Source organism: Typopeltis vanoorti, chromosome 12 (genome assembly GCF_054136105.1).
Source record: "Typopeltis vanoorti isolate ZY-2024b chromosome 12, IOZ_Tvanoo_1.0, whole genome shotgun sequence".
In the NCBI taxonomy this organism is placed as follows: domain Eukaryota; kingdom Metazoa; phylum Arthropoda; class Arachnida; order Uropygi; family Thelyphonidae; genus Typopeltis; species Typopeltis vanoorti.
This window is the reverse complement of record NC_143560.1, coordinates 72,856,345-72,879,391: the sequence shown is the minus strand read 5'-3', so window position 1 is coordinate 72,879,391 and position 23,047 is coordinate 72,856,345. Positions and strand designations below refer to the sequence as shown.

The following is a 23,047-nucleotide window of genomic DNA, read 5'->3' as shown; positions in this document are numbered from 1 at the left end:
TTTAATTGACAACCCTTTTGCTTCAGGCAGCTGTTTAAAACAAACTACTTGATAGATTGACTTGCAATTTCACATTGATGCTCATGACAGATGTAACAACTTAGAAAAAAAAAATCTTGCTGATAGTGTTGCTATCTATGGTCGAGGCTGAGAACTTTTCAGACCACCCTCGTAGAGTATACTTTGCAGTTTTTCCTCTTAAACTTCATTTCAACTGTTATTAGTCTTTGTCTTTTTGTTTTATTGTCCAGATTTCACTTCCATACAATAGGACTGGTAGGGCTAATGTATATTGTATACTTTTAGTCTGGTTTGTTTTTGTACTAGGTTTGGTTTAAATATAGACTTAATTACTCCTGTTATTTTTAAATATTTTTTAATTTTTAGGTTTATATCTTTTTTCATTTTCATATGTAATCATAATCCTAGATAGTTGAATGAATTCACTTGTTGTTATATATTATTATTTTAGTACTTACTGGATCTTGTTCATTAAAGGCCATCATTTTTGGTTTTCTGTTGATATTATCATTCCCTAATCTTTGGCTGTCTCATTTAAATACCCTTCTGTAAGTTATCTTCAGAATTTGTAATTATTATTTTGTCATTGGCAAAAAGGAGAGTGTTTAAGTTCACAGTAGGAGAAAATTTAACACCTTGATGGAAATTTTTATTCCATTTTGATAAATAATAAAAATAGTTGGTGAAAGGGGACATCCCTGTCTTACTCCTTGGTTTATCTCTCTCCATATGATAGCTCACGATTTAATCTTATTTGTATTTGATTATTTTCATATATACTTATGATAGCTTTTAGAATATTATTTGGTATTTGTCTTTCTTTTAATATGTTAAATAAAATGCTTCTTTTAATTTTGTCAAATGTTTTTTCGGAATCAATAAATGTAATATGTGTATCTAAATTGTATAATCTTATTTTCTCTATTATTAATTTTAGGCAAAAGGCTGGGTCTATACATGATTGTCCTTTTCTAAATCCATTCTATTCTTCTAAAATAAAGTTTTCAGAATATTTTATTAGTTTATTTAAAATTCTGCTGTATATTTTGTAACAGGAATTTAGTATACTCATACCTCTATAGTTTTTAAAGTCATTTCTAATACCTTTTTTAAAGATAGGGATTACAATTGCTTTTTTCCATTCTATTAGTGGGGGGGGGGGTTACTAGTTGAGTAGATTTTATTTGAGAATAATAGGAGTCTTTCTTTGAGCCTTATAATGCAGGAATAAAGAATAACATGTAGGAATAAGGTTCATCTACACATCCTATTATTGTTATTATTAGATGATATTTTTGTGTAAATCCAGACTTGACTGCCAGAGGTTATTCTTATTATTCTGCTTTGTTCTCTTTTACAAGATACTATACCATATATATCATATAAAGGAGTATAGTATAGCATCGCATTCTGTAATATTACTACTTAATTTGGTTGGAAAGACCTGGGTTTGATTCCCATATAAGATGTGGGGAAAATTTATCTGATCTCTTTCAAGTAAAGGTTGAGTTAGCCAGTCTCATATGGAGGTAGAGCAGTGTTTCCCAGCGTGGTGCATATGCCCCACAGGGGGGAAATTTGAATATTTTGAGGGGCAATTAGAAAATGATATCGCATTCATCATTTCATCATCACCGATATACTCAAAAAAACTTACCACTGTCGGCGATAAATTGTCGATGTTGCAACCCTGACTTTCCAAGAAAAAAAGCTGACATCACTAGTACAGCAGTCAACATAAATACAGTATCAAGAAGAACTCTCAGAAAAGCAAATTGATGAGTCTATTAGAAATTAATTTAACATAAATGGAACAATGGCATGGCTTTCTGACGAGACAGAAACAAAATACTGAACTTCAACCAGTTTCGCAAAAAAAGTGCCGTTGCCCTTTCTATTCGTCATATTTAGTTGAATATGGCTTTAGTGCTGTAAATGACTTGCTACTGAAAAAAAGAAATCATCTGGATATTACAAACCATGGGGATTTGAGATTGAAATGACTAAATTAGTATCTCAAATAAAAACTCTTTGCAGCAGACATCAAGCTCAAGGATTGCATTAACTTGAATTTTATTTTCCCGAGTTCAGTTCGATTTATGTTTTATAATATACAAAGTGTGATATAAAATTTATATTCATTGAAGAAAGTCAACTTAAAAACAGTTTTACCTATGTTCCCTTTTTATTTAAGGTACATATTTATATTATACTTTTTCAGAACTTCGCTGACTATTATGCTAGTGTGGGGGGCATCAAAATCTTTGAGGCTTTGAGGTGGGGCATGATCCAAGAAACTTTGGGAAACACTGAGGTAGAGGAGGTTTTTTTTTCACCCAGGAACTCAGGTTTTACATCCCTCAGAACAGGCAAATCGACTCCATGAATACTTACGACAGTATGTGGAAGAGATAGGGTCCTCACCACATGTAACGCCCATAGTTAACCATGAGTCATGTTATGGTAGTCAACCTCCTAGATAGGAGATAGCACTTGAATGATAATTAACTTTGTATTATTACAGAGCAACAGAACATTGCACCCTTCGATTGGAAAAGATTTGTGTTCGAGTCTCATCTTGATGACAGGACTCTTTATATGGTTTTTTCAATTGAAGGTGAGTTAGCCAATCACATATGGAGGTACCAGGGTTTTCCTCTTGGAAACTCAGATTTTTCATCCCATGCACAGGCAAATTGGCCATGAGAACAGATGCAATTTCCAGACAAAAAATGCTGTTGTTGATGGTGGGGAACAGTAGATGGTGTCATTGTGTGTACTTGGAGAATTAAGTGGTAGGGGAGACAATGAGGTGCGTGTAGCAGAGTAAAGTGCCCTACTGTGATGAGTGCATGGACTCCTTAGAGGTGTCATTTAATAATAATAATAATATCAGCAATTTTCCTCCAAATTAACCTGTTATTTTTCAGGATTTTAATATCATCAGGTTTTATATTTTGGTCTTCTAGGGTGTACTACTAATTGTATCAGTCTTCATATGGATCTTTTTTCCTGCATCAAAAATATCTGTTCATTCCATACTATCTTAGACTAGCTTTACTCAAATATTAGCAATATCAAGTTCCTTTTTAATATCTTAATTTGTAATAATGTTCTGCTATCGATGCTATCTGTTTATTTCCCTGTTTTATTTATTTATTTTTTATTTAAACAATTCTCACATCTGTGGTCTGAAAAATTGCCTGTCCCTAACCTAACTGTCAGATTCATAAGTTAAAAATGGTTTAAAAACACTATATACTGTACATACTATACAAGTATTATACAAGCATATTGCTGGTATGCTAGTATAATACTTGTATACTGCTAAGTTTGGCTGATTTCATTCTTATTCCATAGAAATTTATTTAGATGATTTCCAAATCACATTCGCCATCCTTACTGTAAGATAAAAATTACTAATAATTACACTGAAATAGCTAAACTATTTTACTTTTTGTATAGGTTCTTTATTGAGAATACAGTTGTTTTTAATTTTCCTGCCTATTTTCATAGTTTTGTCTTTTTTAAATTGCTAATTTTCATGCCATATTTGTTAAAACAGTTTAGTTAAAGAGTTCTGAAAGATTTCAAAGTTACTTGATTTATTTAGGAGTACAGTATCATCAACTTACCTATGATTGCTGATGGTATTGTTCTTTAGGCAATTTAATAACTCCAAGAAACGATTGAAGAATTTAATTTAAAAAAAGTAAACATAAATGACAAAACAAAATATAAATGTATAATAAATACATTAAAAAAACAAAAATCTTGGACAGATGGAAAAACCAAGATGTTGATATAGTAACTTCTATGTTTACTTAAGACACAAGATCACAGTAGACAGGCTGACAAAAGTTATAAGAATTCAGCTGGGCTGTTCAGAATTGGAAAATAATCATAAGAGACATCCTAGTCCCTTAAAAGAAAAATATGTGAACTTTTGACCAAAAGACTGATTGACAATTAACGACTATTAAAAAAAAAAAGAAAAAAAAGTTGCTATCACTTTATTATTATTATTATGTCCTCCATGGAATTGACAGACTCATTGTGGGAGGTTCATTCAACTGACAACATATTTATCATATATAGAATTTTAAAATCTTTAACACTCCTTGAATTAACAACACATTCTGGTAATGCACAATTCTCCATGTAAAAAATCTACTCCTTGTGCCCCTCTTCACCAGGGCTGGCGGAAGCAGGCATGCGGTGCATGCGGGCACTGCCGCCAGGGAACGGTTCATAAGTTAATTTGAACAATTATTAGAATCATTTGAACAATAATTAGAAACAAAATTTTTATCATAAAAACAAAAAATTCTTAGAATGATCAATATTAAAATAATAAGGCCAGATACACCGAATAAAAATTAAAAAAAAAAAGTATATTGCCGCCTCTTTGATCAGCCAGCTGTTTACAATTTTGCAGCTAGAGCAGGCTAAATGCTTGCCTACAGAATGTTGTGTCTACTGCAATCTACCTAAAGTGAAACGGTGAACGGTTTTCATGCGCAGAAACGAATTTTTGTACAAAACATTGGTTGCTAGTTAACAGTCATATGGTATACATCTCAGTAGGCTACTGAACAGTAGCTCAGTGCCACCTATTATTTTGTCTCTGTGTCGTGTTGTGTAATAATTTCTTGTGGGTATAAAATAGAATTGGAATGAAAAATTAAAAAAAAAGTTATTCGGTGCACAAAATTGTGTCATGCTGTGAAAGAAGCAGATATTAAGAAACAAACTGGGGCTCTTAATAAATTTGTTAAAATATTAAAATATTCTGATGCAGATTGTAACCAACTCGATACATCAGAAATCAGAGTCGAAGAACCGTGCACATTATCCAGTTTGCATGAAAGTACTATTGCAACTATTGAACAAGATAATTGAACATGATTTAAGTGAAAAATAGTTAGGATTTAGTCAACTACAACAAGATTTAGTTGTAGTTGACCACGAAACTAACACATTGTTAGTATCTGTAAATTTAGAAGATCCAGGTGAATGGGGAAATATTGATGAAAAATTACGAGTTGTTTTAATTGAAATGGGGCCTGTTCAAAATAAAAATATGATATATCCCAGAGATACATATGGTTGTAAATTTGGCGACACGTATTATAATAAAAAAATGGAAAACGGGAGCTCTTGCCAAGAACATGGTTCATTTATTCTGAAACTTTAAATTCTGTTTTTTGCTTTTGTTGTAAACTTTTCACACCTACTGAATCAACTGAATCACCTACTGAGTCTTGTGGAAGGTTATAACGATTGGAGAAATGTAAGTACAACTTTACATAGACACGAGACTAGTTTAACTCACATGAAAAATTTCCTAAAATGGAAGGAACTTGATAAAAATTAAAAAAAAAAAAACTAGTATTGATTTCCAGACTCAAAGCATGTATGAAATGGAAAAGAAACAACGGTCAAGTGTTTTAGAACGCTTGATTGAAATTATAAAATTCCTTGGTAGTCGAAATTTAGCTTTTCGCGAATCATCTGATAAATTATATGAAAGGAATAACAACAATTTTTTAAAATTAGTTGAACTGTTTGCTATGTTTGATCCTGTTTTGGAAAATCATGTTGAAAGTGCCCTACAACGATACAATAGAGTACACTATTTGAGTAAAGACAGTCAAAACGAAATATTGGAAACTTTAAGTAATGCAATCAGGGATACAATTTTATTATCAATTCGCAAATCTAAATATTATTCCATAATTTCAGAACTGCACACCTGATGCAAGTAAAACAGAACAAATGACCATTATTATTCACTTTGTTTCTGTGACAATGGAATTGTCAAGATCAGAGAAAACTTTTTAGGTTTTGTAGATATATCAGATTCCACAGGACGTGGTTTATGTGCAACAATAATGGAACAGCTGGAAAAATGGAACATTCCCATTGAAGACATGCGAGGTCAAGGGTATGACAATGGGGCAAATATGAAAAAGAAAAAATATGGGCTCCAAAATTTGCTTTCGAACAAAAATCCTCGAGCTTTTTACGTGCCATGTGCTGCTCATACTCTAAATTTAATCATTAACGATGCAGCCAAAGTAAATGCAGATACAATTAGTTTCTTTGCAATTATTCAAGAAATATAAAATTTCTTTTCATTCTCTTACAAACGTTGGGCAATCCTTTTAAAGTTTGTAAAAAATTTAACATTGAAACAGCCATCAGAAACGCGATGGGAAAGTAAAATTAATGCAATCTGCCCTCTACGATATCAGTTAGGAGAAATTTATGATGCACTTTTTGAAATTTTAATTAAGAAACTCAGCATGAAGCACAAACATTATGTGCTAAAATAAAGGACTACAAATTTATTTGCTCTCTCATAACTTGGCATGATTTACTTAACAGAATAAACCCTGCGAGTAAAATGCTTCAAGACAAAAATATGAACATTACACTTGCTTTAGAATCTATCGAAAACTTAAAAATATTCTTACAAGAGTATCGATCAGATACAAATTTTAAAGAAGTTCTAAAAACGGCAAAATAACCGAGTGAAGAGGTGGATGGAGAACAAGAATTTAAAACTGGTACGGAAGTTCAACGACGAAAGAAGACATGACAATTGGACTACGAGCATCATGACGAAATGCCACAATCGCCAGAAGATAAATGTAGAGTGAATGTGTTTTATACACTTCTAGACGTTGCAATGTGTTCGTTAATAGAACGTTTTGAACAACTAAAAACATATGATAATTTCAGTTTCTTGCATAGATTACTACAAATTAATAACGAAGAAATTGTGACGATTTAGAGATTCTCTTGAAGGACTGCGACAATAAAGACGTAAATGCAATAGAACTATATGATGAGTTATGTGCTTTCCGGGATATTTTTCGGAAAGATGATTTAAATATTCACAAGCCCTTTCGATATTCTTAATTTTATTGTGTCCAATAACTTATCTTTTCCTAACTTTTCAATTGCTTTAAGAATACTATTAACCTTAACTGTTAGTGTAGCGAGCGGTGAACGTTCCTTTTCCAAGTTGAAAATTGATTAAAACCTACTTAAGAACAAGTATGTCACAAAAAAGGCTTGTTAGTTTGGTGCTTATAGCTATTGAAAATGATATATGTGCGGAATTAGACGTTAAGACCATTATTTCTAATTTTGTGAATATGAAATCAAAAACAAACCTTAAAATTTTAATTAAAAAATTTTCAAGTATATTTATGTAATTTAATTTATTTTCTGTTATTCTGTAAAGATGTTATTTTTTGAATACTTATATTAAATGTTCTAATTATTTCTGAATTCTTTTCTTATTTTCTCATCTATCTTGAGTTTCTTTTATTTTCCTAAAAGATAGTTCCACTTATAAAAATTATTAAAATTTTTTTACAAGTTACTAAGAATTTAGTAACTTGTAAAATGCAAGAATTTTTTAAACTTTAGTTCAAATTAATTTTAACTTTAATTAAAATTCATTTTAATTTTGTTAGCGATTCGGGTCGGTGAGAAGGCTATAATCCTGTATCATTATATTAAACGATTAAAGTGAAGTGGCTTTATCAAAATTTGCTTTAACTTTTGAGAATTTTTTGAATATTGGGTTTTTAATGATTATCCTGCCTAGTCAACACCACCGGTTCTTTACATTTAGCGAACCAACGTGTGGCTGTTCTGTCAATATTTATTTAAGAAATTTCAAATAATTAAAATTTTTATTATCGTAAAAGAACCACACACTCCCGGATCGTTACAGGGGCGCTTAGATAGAAATTGCATGCGGGCAGCAAAGACCCTAGCACCGGCTCTGCTCTTCACCATGCTTTTACATAACTTCCAGGGATGACCTCTGGTTCTTCCCCTCTCACTTTCTACTCTTTTTATAATCCCTTCTGGATTAATCTGATAAAATCCTCTCACTAACTTAAATGTATTTATCATATCACCTCTTATCCACCAAGCTCTGTAATCCACATCTCTTCAACATCTCTCCATAGTCAGCATTACAAAGTCCTGACATTGTCTTAGTCACTAACCTCTGGATCCTCCCCAAATCACATTGAAAACCAGGTGACCAGATTTGAGCACAATAGTCCAAGTGTGGTTTTACAAGTGCTTTATACAGTGGCACAAACACTTCTTTATCCCTACATGTTAGATTACTTTTTATCATAACAGCACTATGATGTGAAGCCTTCTTTTTTTTATTTTATTATTTTTATTTATTTATTATTATTATTTTTTAATGTTGAGCCCATACACAGGAGGTTGGTTGGATAATCTACAGTACATTAGTACCATGTATTGGTAGTGGATTGGGAAAGGAGGAATTTGTTTACATTTCATTTGAATCACTTTAAACTGTATTCGTTGGTGGGAGACTGTTCCATAGTGCGGCAGTCTGTTGCAGGGATGAAGGAAGAGGAAAAGAAACTTGTTCTGTTTGTTTCTAGGTGTACTGTTAAGGGTTGTTGTGCAGTAGCTGCACGTGTTTCAATAAGCTTAGTACTGGGCAGAGGAATTATTGATGTTATTTCCAATGAGCATTTCCCATGGAAATATTTGTAGAATATACATACTGCAGAGACCATACATCTGTGTGAAAGTGGGGGGAGGGAGTTGGTAAGGGATGGATCATTGATAAGTCTAATTGCTCTCCTCCTTATTGAGTCAAGCATTTTGAGAGAGCTTTTTGGGCCCCATCCCATATGTGGGAGCAGTATTCAATAGCTGGGCGGATTTGTGATTTGTATAATGTTAATAGCTGTTCAGGGGTGAAGTAACTTCTTGAGCAAAAGAACAATCCTAGTTTTTTTGAGGCTGAGGATGCAATGGTTGTGATATGTTTATGCCAGAAGAGGTTTGACGTGAGGGTGATTCCAAGAAGTGAGATCTCAAACTGTCTGGAAATTTGGGTATTGTCAAAAAGGATACTGGGAAAAAGTTATTTTTTATGGGAAATAGTACAGAACTGAGTTTTATTGGCATTGAAATTTATGAGGTTATCCGAACTCCATTGTATGATGGTTTGGAGATCGGAGTTAAGGGTGGTAGTGGTTGATGTTCTGTAGGTTGAGATTAGTGGTGTAGGGTGAGGCTTATCAAATGCAAGTGAGGAGTGTAGTGTGCTGTCATCTGCAAAACTGTGTATTGGGTTGGAGGTCAATTGCAGTAGGTCATTGATATATAGCAGGAAGAGGGTTGGTGAGAGGACAGAACCTCGTGAGACCACAGCATTAATTGAGTGGTGAGATGATAGGGAGCCGTCCACCATCACACACAGTGAGCGTCCAGACAGAAAACTGGCAATCCAACTACAGAGGTCCTCGGTCAGACCAAATGATGGTAGTTTGCCTGGTAGGCCTTGATGCCAGACCCGGTCAAAGGCTTGCTTTGGAGATATCTAGTGCAACCACTTGAGATTTGCCAAACCTCTCCATAGCATTTGTCCAGAGATGGGTGACGTGAGTAGATCTCCTGTTGATCGGCAGTGGCAGAATCCATACTGGCAGTCATTTATTTGGTGAGTGTCTTCAAGATAGTGTAGGAGTTGGGAATTGATGATTTTTTCCATTACTTTTGACAGGACTGAGGTAAGTGAGATAGGGCGGTAATTGGATGGCAGTGACTTGTCACCTTTCTTGGGAATGGGCTGAATATAGGCTAATTTCTAGTTTGTGGGCTAGATTTCAATGGAGTAAGAGAGTATATATATATATATAGGTGACATAGGATAGGGGTCAGTTCTGGAGCACAAACTTTCAGAACAATTGGGGGAATGCCATCGGGGCCAGGAGATTTTTTTGCATCTAATTTGGACAGTATTTTTCTGATTTCATCCTGGCAAAAGGATATAGGGGGCATTGTATGTTGGGTGTCTGGAATAGTTGGGGGACATTTACCATCGCCAGGTATGCGTGCATTGGAAGCAAAGTATGAAGCCAGAAGATTGGCTTTTTCTGTGGGTGATGATGCAGATAGAGCCATCAGCGTCTGATAGAGGTGGGAATAGTGTTGGACAGAAGTTACGGACAATTGCTTTGGCGAGAGACCAAAAGGCTCAGCTGCCGTTTGGACAGGCTGCTAGTTTCCTGCTTTTTGCTCTTTCGAACTCTGTTTTGGAAGCGTTGATTGTTTTTTTTTTTTGCATCTATTACAGCCTTCAGTGTAAGCTTTGAAGGAGGATGAGGTTCTTGATTTCAGCCAGTTGTGGTATGTCTGGTGTTTCATCTCTACAGCCTTGGCACATCTTTTGGAGAGCCAGGGTTTCGTTAGGGAATGGCAGTTCAGAGTGCTGTGTGGAATGTATGTATTCATGTTGAGGATTACTTTGGTAATAAGCTCAGTGCATATGTTTGTGTTGGAAGGACGGAAGCAATAGTCCAACAATGGGAATGCGGCATAGAAGTTGCGGAGGCTGTCCCACTTGGCACTGTTCTAGTGCCAAACTACTCTTGTATGGGAGTGTTTGTGTAAACATTGTTGCATGGGGGGGAGATGAGCACTAGGTTGTGGTCAGAATTGCCCAGGGGATTCACTACTTTCACTGTGTATTTGGAAGGGTCATTGGTGAGGTAGAGATCTAGGGTGTTTGGGGAGTGGTTTTGGTTATCTGGTGTTCTGGTTGGCATCTGGATAAAGTTGTGTAAGGTCATTAGTGATGGCAAATGTTTCAGCATCTCTGCCTGCAAGATCTGTACAACCGGAGCCAGCTAGTGTTGTGGATGTTAAAATCTCCTAGGAGGATGATTTTGCTGTTGGGAAAGTGGGATTGGAGATAGTCGATTTTTAGGGAGAGGAAATTAAAGAGCTTAGGGTGGTTGGTTGTGTTGGGGGAGTGATAGAGACAGCAGATGAATTGGACTGAGTGATAAAGGGATGTTTTCAACTAAAGAAGTTCAAAGTTGGGTTATTCTAGGTTGGATGCTCTCTGGCAAGGTATGTCAGAGCAGGTGTATGCTCTGACATACCTCGCCAGACTAGCCTTTGCATCACTAGCAATATGCCTTCTAAACTTCAGTCTATTGTCAACCGTCACTCCCAAATCTCTAATTATGTTACCTTTCTGGATAGAAATTGTATGGGTCAGAGCTCAGACCAGGGTAGGAAGCATTGTTATACCCATTAAATGAGTTATGAGATAATGGGCTCATCATATTACAAGAATCATCACTGAAAATGGACAAAGATGATATCTGAATGGTACTCCAGAGATGGAAAGAGAGAAACAATAAGATCAGATGTTAGGAAGATGAGATTACAGATGTGTGACATAAGGTGTGGCATCTTTTGGCTACTCGTATATGAAAATATGACCTCTGCATTACTTCAACCTTAGTATCACCTCTGGGTGTGGCTCCCACTGATGAGACCTCAATAAAGGTCAAAACCAGTCTGGGTAGTGACCCTTACTATAATGCAAAACATTATACATATCTGCAAGGATATGTGCTTTGCATTATGGGATACTGAGTTGTGAAAATACTTCAGGCACAAACTTTGTTTGTTACATCCTTTCTTTTAAGCTTGCACGGTGATCCGAATGCATTTTTGAAAATTATGGAGACAACTACCGTGTTTGAATAAAAACTTTAGTTTAATATAACTAAAATCTACATTCGACGTTTCGACCTTTATGTCAAGGTCATCTTCTGGAGCATACAACTATACACAGGAAACAAGCTATACTACAATCAAACTGGTTTGTTAATGACACTGACCAACCACTACAACAATTGTTGGTCTGACCTCTGGTGAAAAAAAAGAATAAATAAATAAAATAATAAAAAATGAAATAAATAAATACTCATACTGCTGTCTTACATTAATTTTTTTGCCATTAATCAGACATTTTTCATTTTTAATATTTTTCATTTTTGAGGCGATTAAAAAAAAAAATCAATTATAAAAATTTTTATCAACATCGTTGATAAAATTGTATTTGAATAATATACATACTATAAATATGAAAGTATGAAAAATACATAATATAAAATAATATAAAAACAAACTGAAATATTCGCTTTTCAAATAAAAAAATGTCTTGTAATGGCCTTAAGTTGACTGTTCTAAGGAATGCTGTTCTGCAGGAAGTTTTACCCCTTTCGATGTTGAAGGCTGAGGGTAGTCGAGGTGGTCTGAGTTGTCATCTTGACTTTGTTGAACGGCATCTCACTGTCGAAAGAGGTCAATTTATTTCCCAAGTTATTGTTAATAGGATTTTCCCGTCTTCATACATATGAATTTTCAACTTTTCTTCTAAAGTAATTGCAGACCTTTGTTTTTTAGATTTATTACCAGCACATTCAGTTTTACATTTGCATTCCATTTTAAGGGTAAAAAAACAATGAAACTAGCAGTGTTAACAAGTGACTGAGCTAGCGGCGTGAGGCATCTACTACTGTACTGCAATAAAGCTGTCAAAGACACACCTTCGCAAAGCCGCAAACGTGTTCATACACGCTAGTAGATTTATTACGTAACTGCGAATTTATGTAAGTCACATGTTACGTAACTCGAGGTGTAACTGTATATAATTTCTTGGTATCTTTAATTTATAGTATAACCAAGTGGAAAAACTTCCATTAAGTTTTTGGTTTTGGTTTGAATTTTATTTCAGTTCACTATAATTTTGGTTCTGGTTTTAGTTCACTATTTTGGTTGAGTGCTGCATGTTTTAACTGTCTTTATGATGTTTATTAATAGTGTTGTGCATTTTTAATAGTGTAAACAAGTTGACATTCATAGTGTTCTATTCATTTTGTGTAGCTATAAAATTGATATATCTCCTAGAAAGCATTCAAAAATACGTACTCTTTCTCAGCACACATCCATGATTCAAAGACAAATTGTCAATCAGTATTATGTTGGTTTGGGTACTGTTAATGCGATTTTAAAGAAGTTTAAAGAGACAGGTACCTTTTCTCCTGACAGAAAAGGAATATGTGGGCAAAAAAAAAAAGTAAAATTTATTCAAGATTGTTTATTAGTTAGGAAAAGCAAAATGAATCCAAGATTGTCTGCTGTAAATTTAAATAGACTTTGCAGCTAGTGGGATTAATGTTTCTGACATGACAGTCTGCTGAAGATTGTTGAAAACAGAGAGGACTGCCCACAGACCAAAAAAAGAGACAACTGTTAATGAAGACCATGCAGAAAAAGAGGCTACAGTGTGCAAAGTTTACAAAGATTGGACCGTTGCAAAGTGAAAGAAGGTCATATTCTCGGATGAGAATCATTTCTTTGTCCAAGGAGAGTGCATACCCTATCCTAAACATCCAATTAAAATACTAATTGTATGAAGAGCAAAAGGCTTCAATTCGGCGACTGAACTTATTTAAGTTAAGGGATATTACATCCCATATTGTTTCATAGCCGAATAAGAAACTCAAAGAGTTTCATGCCGAATATAGAAACTGTATAAAGTTCGCCGATTCCAAGCGTAAGCAAATATCTGGATAGTGCAACAACTGACCCATTTAGTAGTGCAACACTGAGGCAACTCATAGTAAGGGTGGAGCAAGTTCCGATTGCTATTCTTGGTATTTACCTATAATGTGAAACCTAACTCCTAGGAGCTGTATTACTGTTCACATTATGAGAGAAGGTCACTACCCAGACCGGTTTCAACCTTTATTGAGGTCTCATCAGTGAGTACGTAGACCTAGTTTATAATACCAAGTTTGTAGCAAACAGAACTTACATATCTTACTATGAGAATTGCCAAGAAGGTGTCCTAATAAATTACTAATTATATGAAGAGCCAAAGGCTTCAATTCGGTGACTTGAACTTATTTAAGTTAAAGCTTGCTCCACCCTTACTATGAGTTGCCTCAGTGTTGCACTACCAAATGGGTCAGTTGTTGCACTATCCAGGTATTTATTTGCTTACACTTGGAATCGCAGAACTTTATATAGTTTCTATATTCGGCATGAAACTCTTCGAGTTTCTTATTCGGCTATGAAACAATATGGGATGTAATATCCCTTAACTTAAATCCAATTAAAAGATATTCTGGGATTGTTTTACACATGATGGTCCAGGATCACTTGTGCCTGTTGACAGTATGATGAAAAGTTGCCAATACATAAAAATATTGGAGAAAAAAGTGGTCTCACAGATCAAGAAAGACAAAGAACTCATCTTGCTCCATGCCACACTTTAAAAAAAAGTGAGGGTTCCTCAAAAATCACAACATCCAATTGCTTCAGTTGTGAGGTAACTCTCCTGACATTAACCCAACAGAAAATTTGTGGGCCATAGTGAAAAGAAACTTGGAAAATTAAATTGTGATACAAAAGGTAAAAGACGGTAGATGATTTATTTTAACAAAAACAGAGCCTGTAGCTCAATGAAAGTAGTGTGTGTGTGCCATTCAAGGAACTAGATCAGCTTAAAAAAAAGCATCGTGAGTTTAATTCTGTTGCCAAGTTTACTAAGCATTTTTTTGACCAGCTCTCAAGTTAATCGATCTCTGGCATAGACAAGTGGGATTTTTTTTTTACCATAAACTCAAGAAAATCAACTGTAGAACCTACACTAATTTCATACAGCGAATTAATAGTGTTAGGATTGGGAACCACGAGATGGCTGCACTTGTCAGTCGCCTCTCTTCACTCTGGACTTCATGTATTATTAGTGATAGTCTTGATCCAGCTATCTCTGAGTGGCTACTGATGGAGATTGAACTGTCCCCTCAGTCTCCAAAAGTTAGATAGGGCCAATGCATTGTAAAAGTTTGGTTTTGAGATGCAGAAATAAGAAAATCGTGTTCTACATTGGTAGAGTCCATGGCAAAGCAAATGAATGTACTTATTAGGAACAGAGGAGCACATATAAATAATTAGGTAAAGTTGGAGTTTAATTTTTGTACTTATTTTCTTATGGAATTATTATTATTTTCTTTAAAATGTGTTTGAATTAATTTGTTTGCTATTGTGTGTGTGTGATTCTCACTCACAGAGGCTTGAAAGTATAGTACATTAAATTACTGTTAATGAGTGAAAGATTTTTTTTAAGCAGTTTTTTTTTTTTTTAACACAATCTGGGAACTGTGGTCTGGTGTGAGACCACTGTTCCACTTATTGGAGGCAGTGGTTTCATTTCCTAGTGTGAGACCACTGCTTCCAGTAGGTGAAAGAGATAGTAGCACACCAGGTGATGAAATTCATTCATGAAATTCTTAGTTGCAAACATCCATGTCCATGGCAGGATTCAAATCCATACCCAGTTGGTTGGAGGTTTTATTTTAATATATTCTGGTTCCCATCTGCCATACGGCCGCGGGAGGGTAGCTATATGCTACCATTCTAGGGAGAGATGGTTATGAGCAAGGTGGTTTCCCGTTGCCTTCCTTGCCGTAAGTATTTATGACTGTAACCTGTGTGTTCACGGGGCCGGTTTGCCTGCTTGCGGGATGAAAAACCTCAGATAAACTGGTGGAAAAAAACCTTGCTGCCCACGCCCAAGACCGGCTAACTTGGCTATGGCTGAGGAAGATCCTTAAGCTCCTCACGTCGTAGACGGGAATCGAACCTAGGACACTCCTTCCCCAGGCATATGGTTGCGAAGCGCAAAGCCACTAGGCTAACCGCGCGGATTATTTTAATAAAAGCAGATTAATGTTTTTACTTTTACTAATAATCTTTCAAACAAATATTTGAAGAAGTCATTTTGTTTATTTTAAAATGAAATAATTTAATTTTTTATTTTATCATATATATACTGTATATATATTATTCTTTTTCTTTTTATTATTAAGGTCAAATACGTTGCATTTAGGACAGGATTTTCAATGGTACTTTCATCAAAAATAGCATGCAGTAAAAGTATTCATTCAGTATCTGAGAAGAACCTGTTTGGATGTTACATGAGTAATTTAAGTACCTGGATAGTAGATGTTTTAATGGATGTAGTGCCATTAAAATTGAATGTAATTCTTACTACACCTAGGCATTGTCAAGTTCTTTGGGTATGTTATGATATATTTTTCTGTATACATTTTTATGTAAGTGTGGCATCTGTTACAAATTGAAAAGCTTTAATTTTAAATTAAAATTTGCATGATATAGTGTTTGATGATGTTTTTATTGTTTCCATTTATTATTTCTTTTGTACAAGAACTCAAAAGAATCCTGAATAGTTTTGCCAGTAAGTCATCTGGTCCTGATGATAGTCCTCTTGTGCTGAAAATGTACTCTAGATTTAATACCTACCTGGATTGTATTTTCAATCTTTTTAGTGGAATTTCATTTATTTCACTGCATCGAAATAAGCTGTTATCTGTATCCTGCCCAATTCAGAAAAAAAAAAGAGAGGAGGGAGGGAGGGAGGGAGTGATAAAAGTCAGTGAATAAACTATCATTCAGTTGCTCATATGTCACTTACAAAATTCATGCATAAGGTCATTAACTTCACCACCACCTGTGGAAGCAGTATGGATTTTGCCATTCTTTCTGCATAGCTGAAATAGCCATTACTTTTGGACACAAGCTATGGATGGTTTAGAGAAATGCATATGATCACTTTTTGATATTTAAGCATTCGTTGCCTTGTCTCCTTTACATTTCTGTTACTAGCTTCCTTCCTGATTGTTTCTTTCCTAATGGGTTTTCCTACCAATTCTGGAATCCTACAAGTGCTTATAAATTTCACTCACTCTTTTCTTCCTGTACATAAATAACTTTCTCTCACTAACCTGAACTCCTCTCCATGGCTTTGAGAATGACTGTACACTCCATTCCTCATTTTCATTTTACAAATCTTGTAGTACACAGTTATTTGAAGCATTAGGATCTTTCATAACCAACCTTCAGTTTTTTTTTGTTATTCTTTAGTGGAGCAAGGACAACCTTATGAACTTTGGTGCTACCAAAACGCAATCCTGACATCATTTGGTAGTACCTTGAAAACAAACCAATGAAAGATAATGATGTTTGAGGTTTTTACTGATTCACTATTATAACTTAGCAGTTTTTAAGGTTTTTTTTTTTACCATCCTTCAGAGATTTAGGTCCAGTGGCCTGTTCCAGCCATATTCATCTTTTCCTTGGTTGTCCTTGTCTCACTCGGTGGTATTGAAGTATCTTTTTTTAGATAGTCTTGAACTAAACTTTCAAACTATTCCTGCATATTCATATATTTTGTCCAATACTGGGTCTATTTTTAGTTCTTTAGTTCTTAGCAGTCTCTTGATTAGTGCATCATTTTTTTTCTATATCCAAATGCAATTAATGCACCTCTAAAATTCGATTAGTGCACCCATATACATCTTAAAAATAAATGTTACAGTTTTTAAAAATTTTCTATCTATGCATCGGTAAGTTAATTACTGATTAAAACATTTTACAAAGTTATTTTTTAATGGCATACCACACTATTTCCATGTATGCTATGTTCCAAATTTCAGCCAAAATTTATGTCATCTGCTAATTACATAGCGTTTTGCTGATCATATCTCATGCCTTCTTTGCAATTGTTTTTCCTACTTTTTTATTTTAAAGTATTTTCCCAACCTTTAATCATGAGAATTACTAAAAGAATTAGTGAGCAAAAAAGTGGAAGTGTGAAAATGGTTTGAAAAGTAATCTCATTGGAAGAAAAACTTGAAATAATAAAGAAACATGAATAAGGTAACTCCAGTGCAAAAATAGGTGAATCAACTATAAGAGCAATTTTAAGCAAAGCATGCAGACCACTCGAAATCAAAATATTATAATGATTAAATTAGAGCGACTTCTTTCTACACGGATTGAAGATTGTAACCAAAAACAGATTCCGCCAAGCACTGACCTTATTAAATCAAAAACATTATAAGTCTCTGCAACCTTGAAAGAAATGGCTATCAATGATGGAAAATAAGAATTCACTGCTAGTGCTGGGTAGTTTGAGCATTTCAAAAAGAGAAATAGCCAACAAATCACAGGCAAAGCTGCAAGTGCAGATATGGAGGTGGCTGTAAATTATCCAGAGATTTTGAAGAAAATTGTGGAAGAAGGGAACTATGGTGACAACAGATATTTAATATCGATGAAACCAGTCTTTTTGGAAGCGAATACCTTACAAGGCTTTTTGCGAAATCAGAAAAATTTCAGCCTGCTATAAAGTTGCAGAGGTGAATGAAATTGCTGCTAGCAATATGTGAACTGTTTGGAAGCACATTCTTCCACATTGTGCAAACGATTTTAGAGGCTTTTCAAATGAAATGGATAATGTTGTTGAGGAAATTGCCAACATCGGATGTGAACCGGGTTTTGATGAGATTGACAATGATAACGTCAATAAGAGTTAATTAAATCTCATTTTGAGGAATTCAATGATTTCAACCTGCTAAATTTAGATGCATAGTGGGAAGATCCTGAAGAATGTGAAGAAAATTTAACCACTGACAGTCAGCCAAAAGAGATTTCACAGAAACAGTTTGAAAATATTTTTCGTACAATCGAAGTTTTTAAGCTGCAATGTTTAGAGATTGACCCTGATGAAAAGAGAAGCGGTAAAATTTGCAGAAGAGTAGAAGAGGCCATGTGAAAAAAATCAGTTGTGTGAAAAAAAGAAATAGAATGCCTGGTAAACTACTTTTGCTCAATACTTTGTTAAGAAGTAGAATAATAAATTTATATTCTGAATATCCTTTATTGTCTTTCAGCTTCATGGTTTCCCTTTAACTAGGCCTTGAGACATACCCTAATTCTTTTATAAAAAAAAATCGAGGAACGAGTTATACTTTTTCTCATAAGTTATTATATTTGATTAGTGCGTTTTTGATTAATATGCCCATTTTAAAGAACACATTAGGCACATTCATTGAGGGATTGCTGTATTTCTGTACTTTTTTTGTCCCAGAGATATCGTCCTTTATAAGGATTTTAATTTCTCTGGTTTCTATTCTTTTTCTTCTGCAGTTTTTGTGATCTGTATTCACTTCCACATAGTGGGGAAGAATTTACTAGAACTTTATTAACTCTTGTTCTTGTATGTGTTTGAACTTAGTTAGATTTGAAAATATTATTGATCGTTCCTGTTACCTTTAAAATGATATCATTATCAGCTTCTTTTGTATATGATAAGTACATCCACAGTATTTGAAGTAGATATTTGTTCTGAAATTTTATTTTCAGGCACGATTTTACTCCTGACTGGAGATAGTCCTTTAAGCACTATTTACTTTGCATTTAAAGTAAAAACTTTGAATTTTTTTTTTTTTTTTTTTGATCTCTGTGGCTACAAGACATAGTGTAGCATAGTGTAGTGTGAAGGAACCCTTACAATGAGTCCTGGTACTCCATGCAGAGGATCATCATCATCAAATTCCTGCCATGTACCTTCAAGGGGTGTACAGGATATGATAGTACTACATGAAAAATTTACATCATTACTAACTTCCTATCTACAATCCTCCTCCAAATCAGTCTGTTACTTGCCAAGACTCCTACGTTATCAGATCTTATATTTCTATTGTCTAAGGCACTTTGTACCATATCAATCCACCTATATCTTGGTCTTCCTCTGGATCATTTTCCTGCCAACCTGGCAGAGAACACTTGTTTTGCTAATCTTTCCTCGTCCATTCTATTTAAGTGACCATATCACCCGAGATTAGCTCTGCTAATGCATTCCTGGATGCTGACAATGTCAAGTTCTTTCCTAATATCCTCGTTTTTAACATGATATTGCCATTGATGCCATCTGTTCACACCTCTAATCTTTCTCAGGACTCTCATATCTGCAGTCTCTAGTCTTTGGTCAAGTGTTTTACTTCTGACCCAGCTCTCAGATCCACCGTCTTGTATACAGCTAATTTAGTGTTCCCACTAATTTCTCTTTTATTCCATATGAATTTATTCAATTGACTTCCTACCATACCAGCTTTGTTGATTCTGTTGTCTATTTCCATATTTAATTTACCATCTTCACTAAAAATCGTGCCTAAGTAGCTGAAACGTTTTACTTGTTCCATAGGTTCTCCGTTCAAAATGCAGTTGACATTTTCAACGATTCTGCCTATTTTCATTGTTTTTGTCTTTTTATTGTTGACCTTCATACCTTATCTATTACAACAGTTATTCAATTTAGTCAGGGAATCTTGCAGACTTGTAGCAGATTTATTTAGAAGTATAAAATCATTTATACTTCTAAATCATGTTTACCAATTTTATCAAAATTGGTAAACATGATACCAATTTTGATATCGTGTTTAATACCACTTTCCTTCATAATGTGATCCATATAGATAATGAGATAATAATAATAGCAGATCTCATTTGAAGTATGTTATACTGTTATTGCTTCTTACAAGTCAGTTATACTTGATAAGAAATTATATTCTTGTTTGTAATCATTTACCCAGTGTGAGCAGACAAAATTTTGCATGTGAAGTATATCTTCATGACTAGGGACAGAGACTATGAAGATCTTTGAGAGGAATTAATTTTTCTTTCTGTGCAGAGTATGCCTCCAAAAAAAAGTTCATCATATCATGATGATAGCATCATGATATGATGAACTTTTTTGGAAGAACAGGGATCCGTCTATTCCTGTTCTTTACCCGTCCCCTTCCAACTGCATTTGTATTTGGACAAATGCAGCCAATCTCAGAAAGAAAGAAATCAATCAATCCTCCTACAACATCCCATGGAAACTTGAAAACCTATATAATGGGTGTCTGCTTACTATTAATTAATTAAGATCCAAAAAATGTGGTAAGAGAATTTTTCATTTGGCTAGCAATGGAAGTTTGATGTTATCAAACTTATTAACATCCACAGTAACATCAATTTTTGGAGGGAGAAAGCCACAGAACACCTTCCTGTTGTCATCATTGTGCAGCAAACAGTATAGAATTTTTGGATGCTGTGAAAGTGATGTGGAGGGGATAGACTAACATTCTTAGGTGAGTTATGTTTTTCTTCTTCTTAAAGAATGAATCAGTTTTTGATTGTTTCAATTTCAATATCTCATTAGGATAAAGATAAAAGTATACGACTCAATATGAGAATCATTTCCTAAACAAGTTTTGAGTTTTTTTGTAGCATCTGTATATACATGTTCTGATGGCACTTCATTTATGTTGAGGATTTCTTCTTCAAGGTGTTCTTTGGAATGAGACTGGACAAGCCTGTCCACATCTTCCGATGTCACATCAAGGCAGATTTATTTTAATGTTTTCTTGCATTTTCCATTGTCATCACAAAACATTCTTCGAACATAAGGTACTTCTTAAAATTTGCAATGGCATGCTGATTCTTTGTTTGTTCAAATGAGATAGTGTTCAAGAACAAAAATTTCAACCTTATGAATTGTGGGAATACTTAAGGTCTAAGCTATGAATTGTTGTGTTATCATCAAATAGGTAAGTTTTCTTCACCATATTCTTAGTCTGAAGATATCATCACTACTGATCTAAATAATTCACAAACCAATCTTGAAATATTTCATGAGTCACCCATGTGCCTTTTGATTACCGTCATTAAAAATCACTGGGAGTTGAGACTTAAAAAAAGCGCCTCCATAGCACAATTGGAAGAATGATGGTACGTTGTGCCCTTGATTAGAAAAGGCCTAAGTTCGATTCTCGTCATGACGGGAGGAATCCTTATATGGACTTTTTCAATTGAAGATGAGTTAGTCGATCTCATATGGAGGTAGCAGGGTTTTTTCTCCTGGAAAAAACCTGCTACCTCCATATGAGTTTTTACTAATATTAATGTCTTTTGTAGTTGACTGTTATTCACATCTGTTTGTATTCCACAAGTGCATCCTCTTCACTGAGAGTGTCATGTGCAACTTGTGACCATGGAATATTTTATTTTTTATCTCTTTTTCACTTTGGTGCTCCTTGTGCTATATCTTATAAGTTAGCAGGTAAAAATTTGGTGGACATTATTTTATGGCCTCACATTTTGTGGGTTTAGTGCATTGCTCTGCTCAGTATATACTTATCACTACTAGGTGCTATAAGATTTTACTCCTTTGAATGGGAAGAAAAAATAATTACGTCTTGAAAAATCACAGTCAAGTGAAATAACATTTATTAATGTTATTTCAAAAGCAAAATTGCTGTATACAAGAAGGTGTCTGCTTAACATGATGCTGCTTACAGCAATTTTTCTTTTCATTAAAAAATGTCATTTCACTTGACTGATTTTTCAAGATGTAATTATTTTTTCTTCCCATTCAAAGGAGTGAAATCTTATAGCACCTAGTGATAAGTATGTACTGAGCAGAGCAATGCACTAAACCCACAAAATGTGATGCCATAAAATAAATATTAAACATAAATGTGCATTCAATCTATTTTTTAATATCCACCAAATTTTTACCCACTTTGTGCATATTTATGTATTAGCTAAGAGAGTTTTATTTCCATTTAGTCACGGAGAAAGAACAATTCACTTCTTTTGGTTTCATCCACAGCTAGTACTGTGGATAAAACAAGGATAAAATCACTAACAGAAAATTGTTTGTTTTCCAGAAGTTCATTTTGATGGCCAAATTCTTTGCCAGCAAAGTAGTAATGCTGGCAAAGAATTTAACAAACAGGTAGATCTGCATTTGTACAATGTGATGAACATTTAAACTATCTTAAGTTCCATGAACCAGAGCAGTCAGGACTTGCAGAGCATGCTAGCACTGCATTGAGTTCTTTGGAAGAAAATTAAGGTTCTCCTAAAAAAGGTAATCATCTCTTGGAATTTCTATACAAAGAGAGTTTGTGATCTTTCTACATCGACTGAATCCAAATAGAAAGAATGGACTAAAATTATCCGTCTTGTGGGAAATAGTTCTTTACAAATTCCAGAATTAATTTAAATAAATTTTTTAAAATCTTTTTTTTAAAGTTCATTTTACTGTAATGTAATTATGCTACACATGTGTTTCATTGTTGAGTATACTAGTTTCTGTTCTTGTTTGTTTAATTTGAAAGTCATACTGAATTTTGATACTTGGGCAAAAATTTTTATACCAATGAAAATATATATTTAAGTTAGATCCGTCTTGTATTTGTGCATTATTATGTCTTATGTTCTT

The 23,047-nt window shown here is 34.3% G+C and overlaps 1 protein-coding gene across 2 annotated transcripts in view; it reads left to right on the top strand.

Moving 5' to 3' along the window:
* The window catches only part of LOC150100883 (uncharacterized), a 211,958-nt gene that overhangs the window by 16,322 nt on the left and 172,589 nt on the right, over positions 1–23,047 (top strand). For both annotated transcript variants that reach the window (XM_090401599.1, XM_090401600.1), the window contains exon 2: positions 15,780–15,989. In XM_090401599.1, coding sequence (XP_090257725.1) covers positions 15,813–15,989 — 177 coding nt within the window. In that variant the 5' untranslated portion in view covers positions 15,780–15,812. The remainder of the gene's footprint in view (positions 1–15,779; positions 15,990–23,047) is intronic.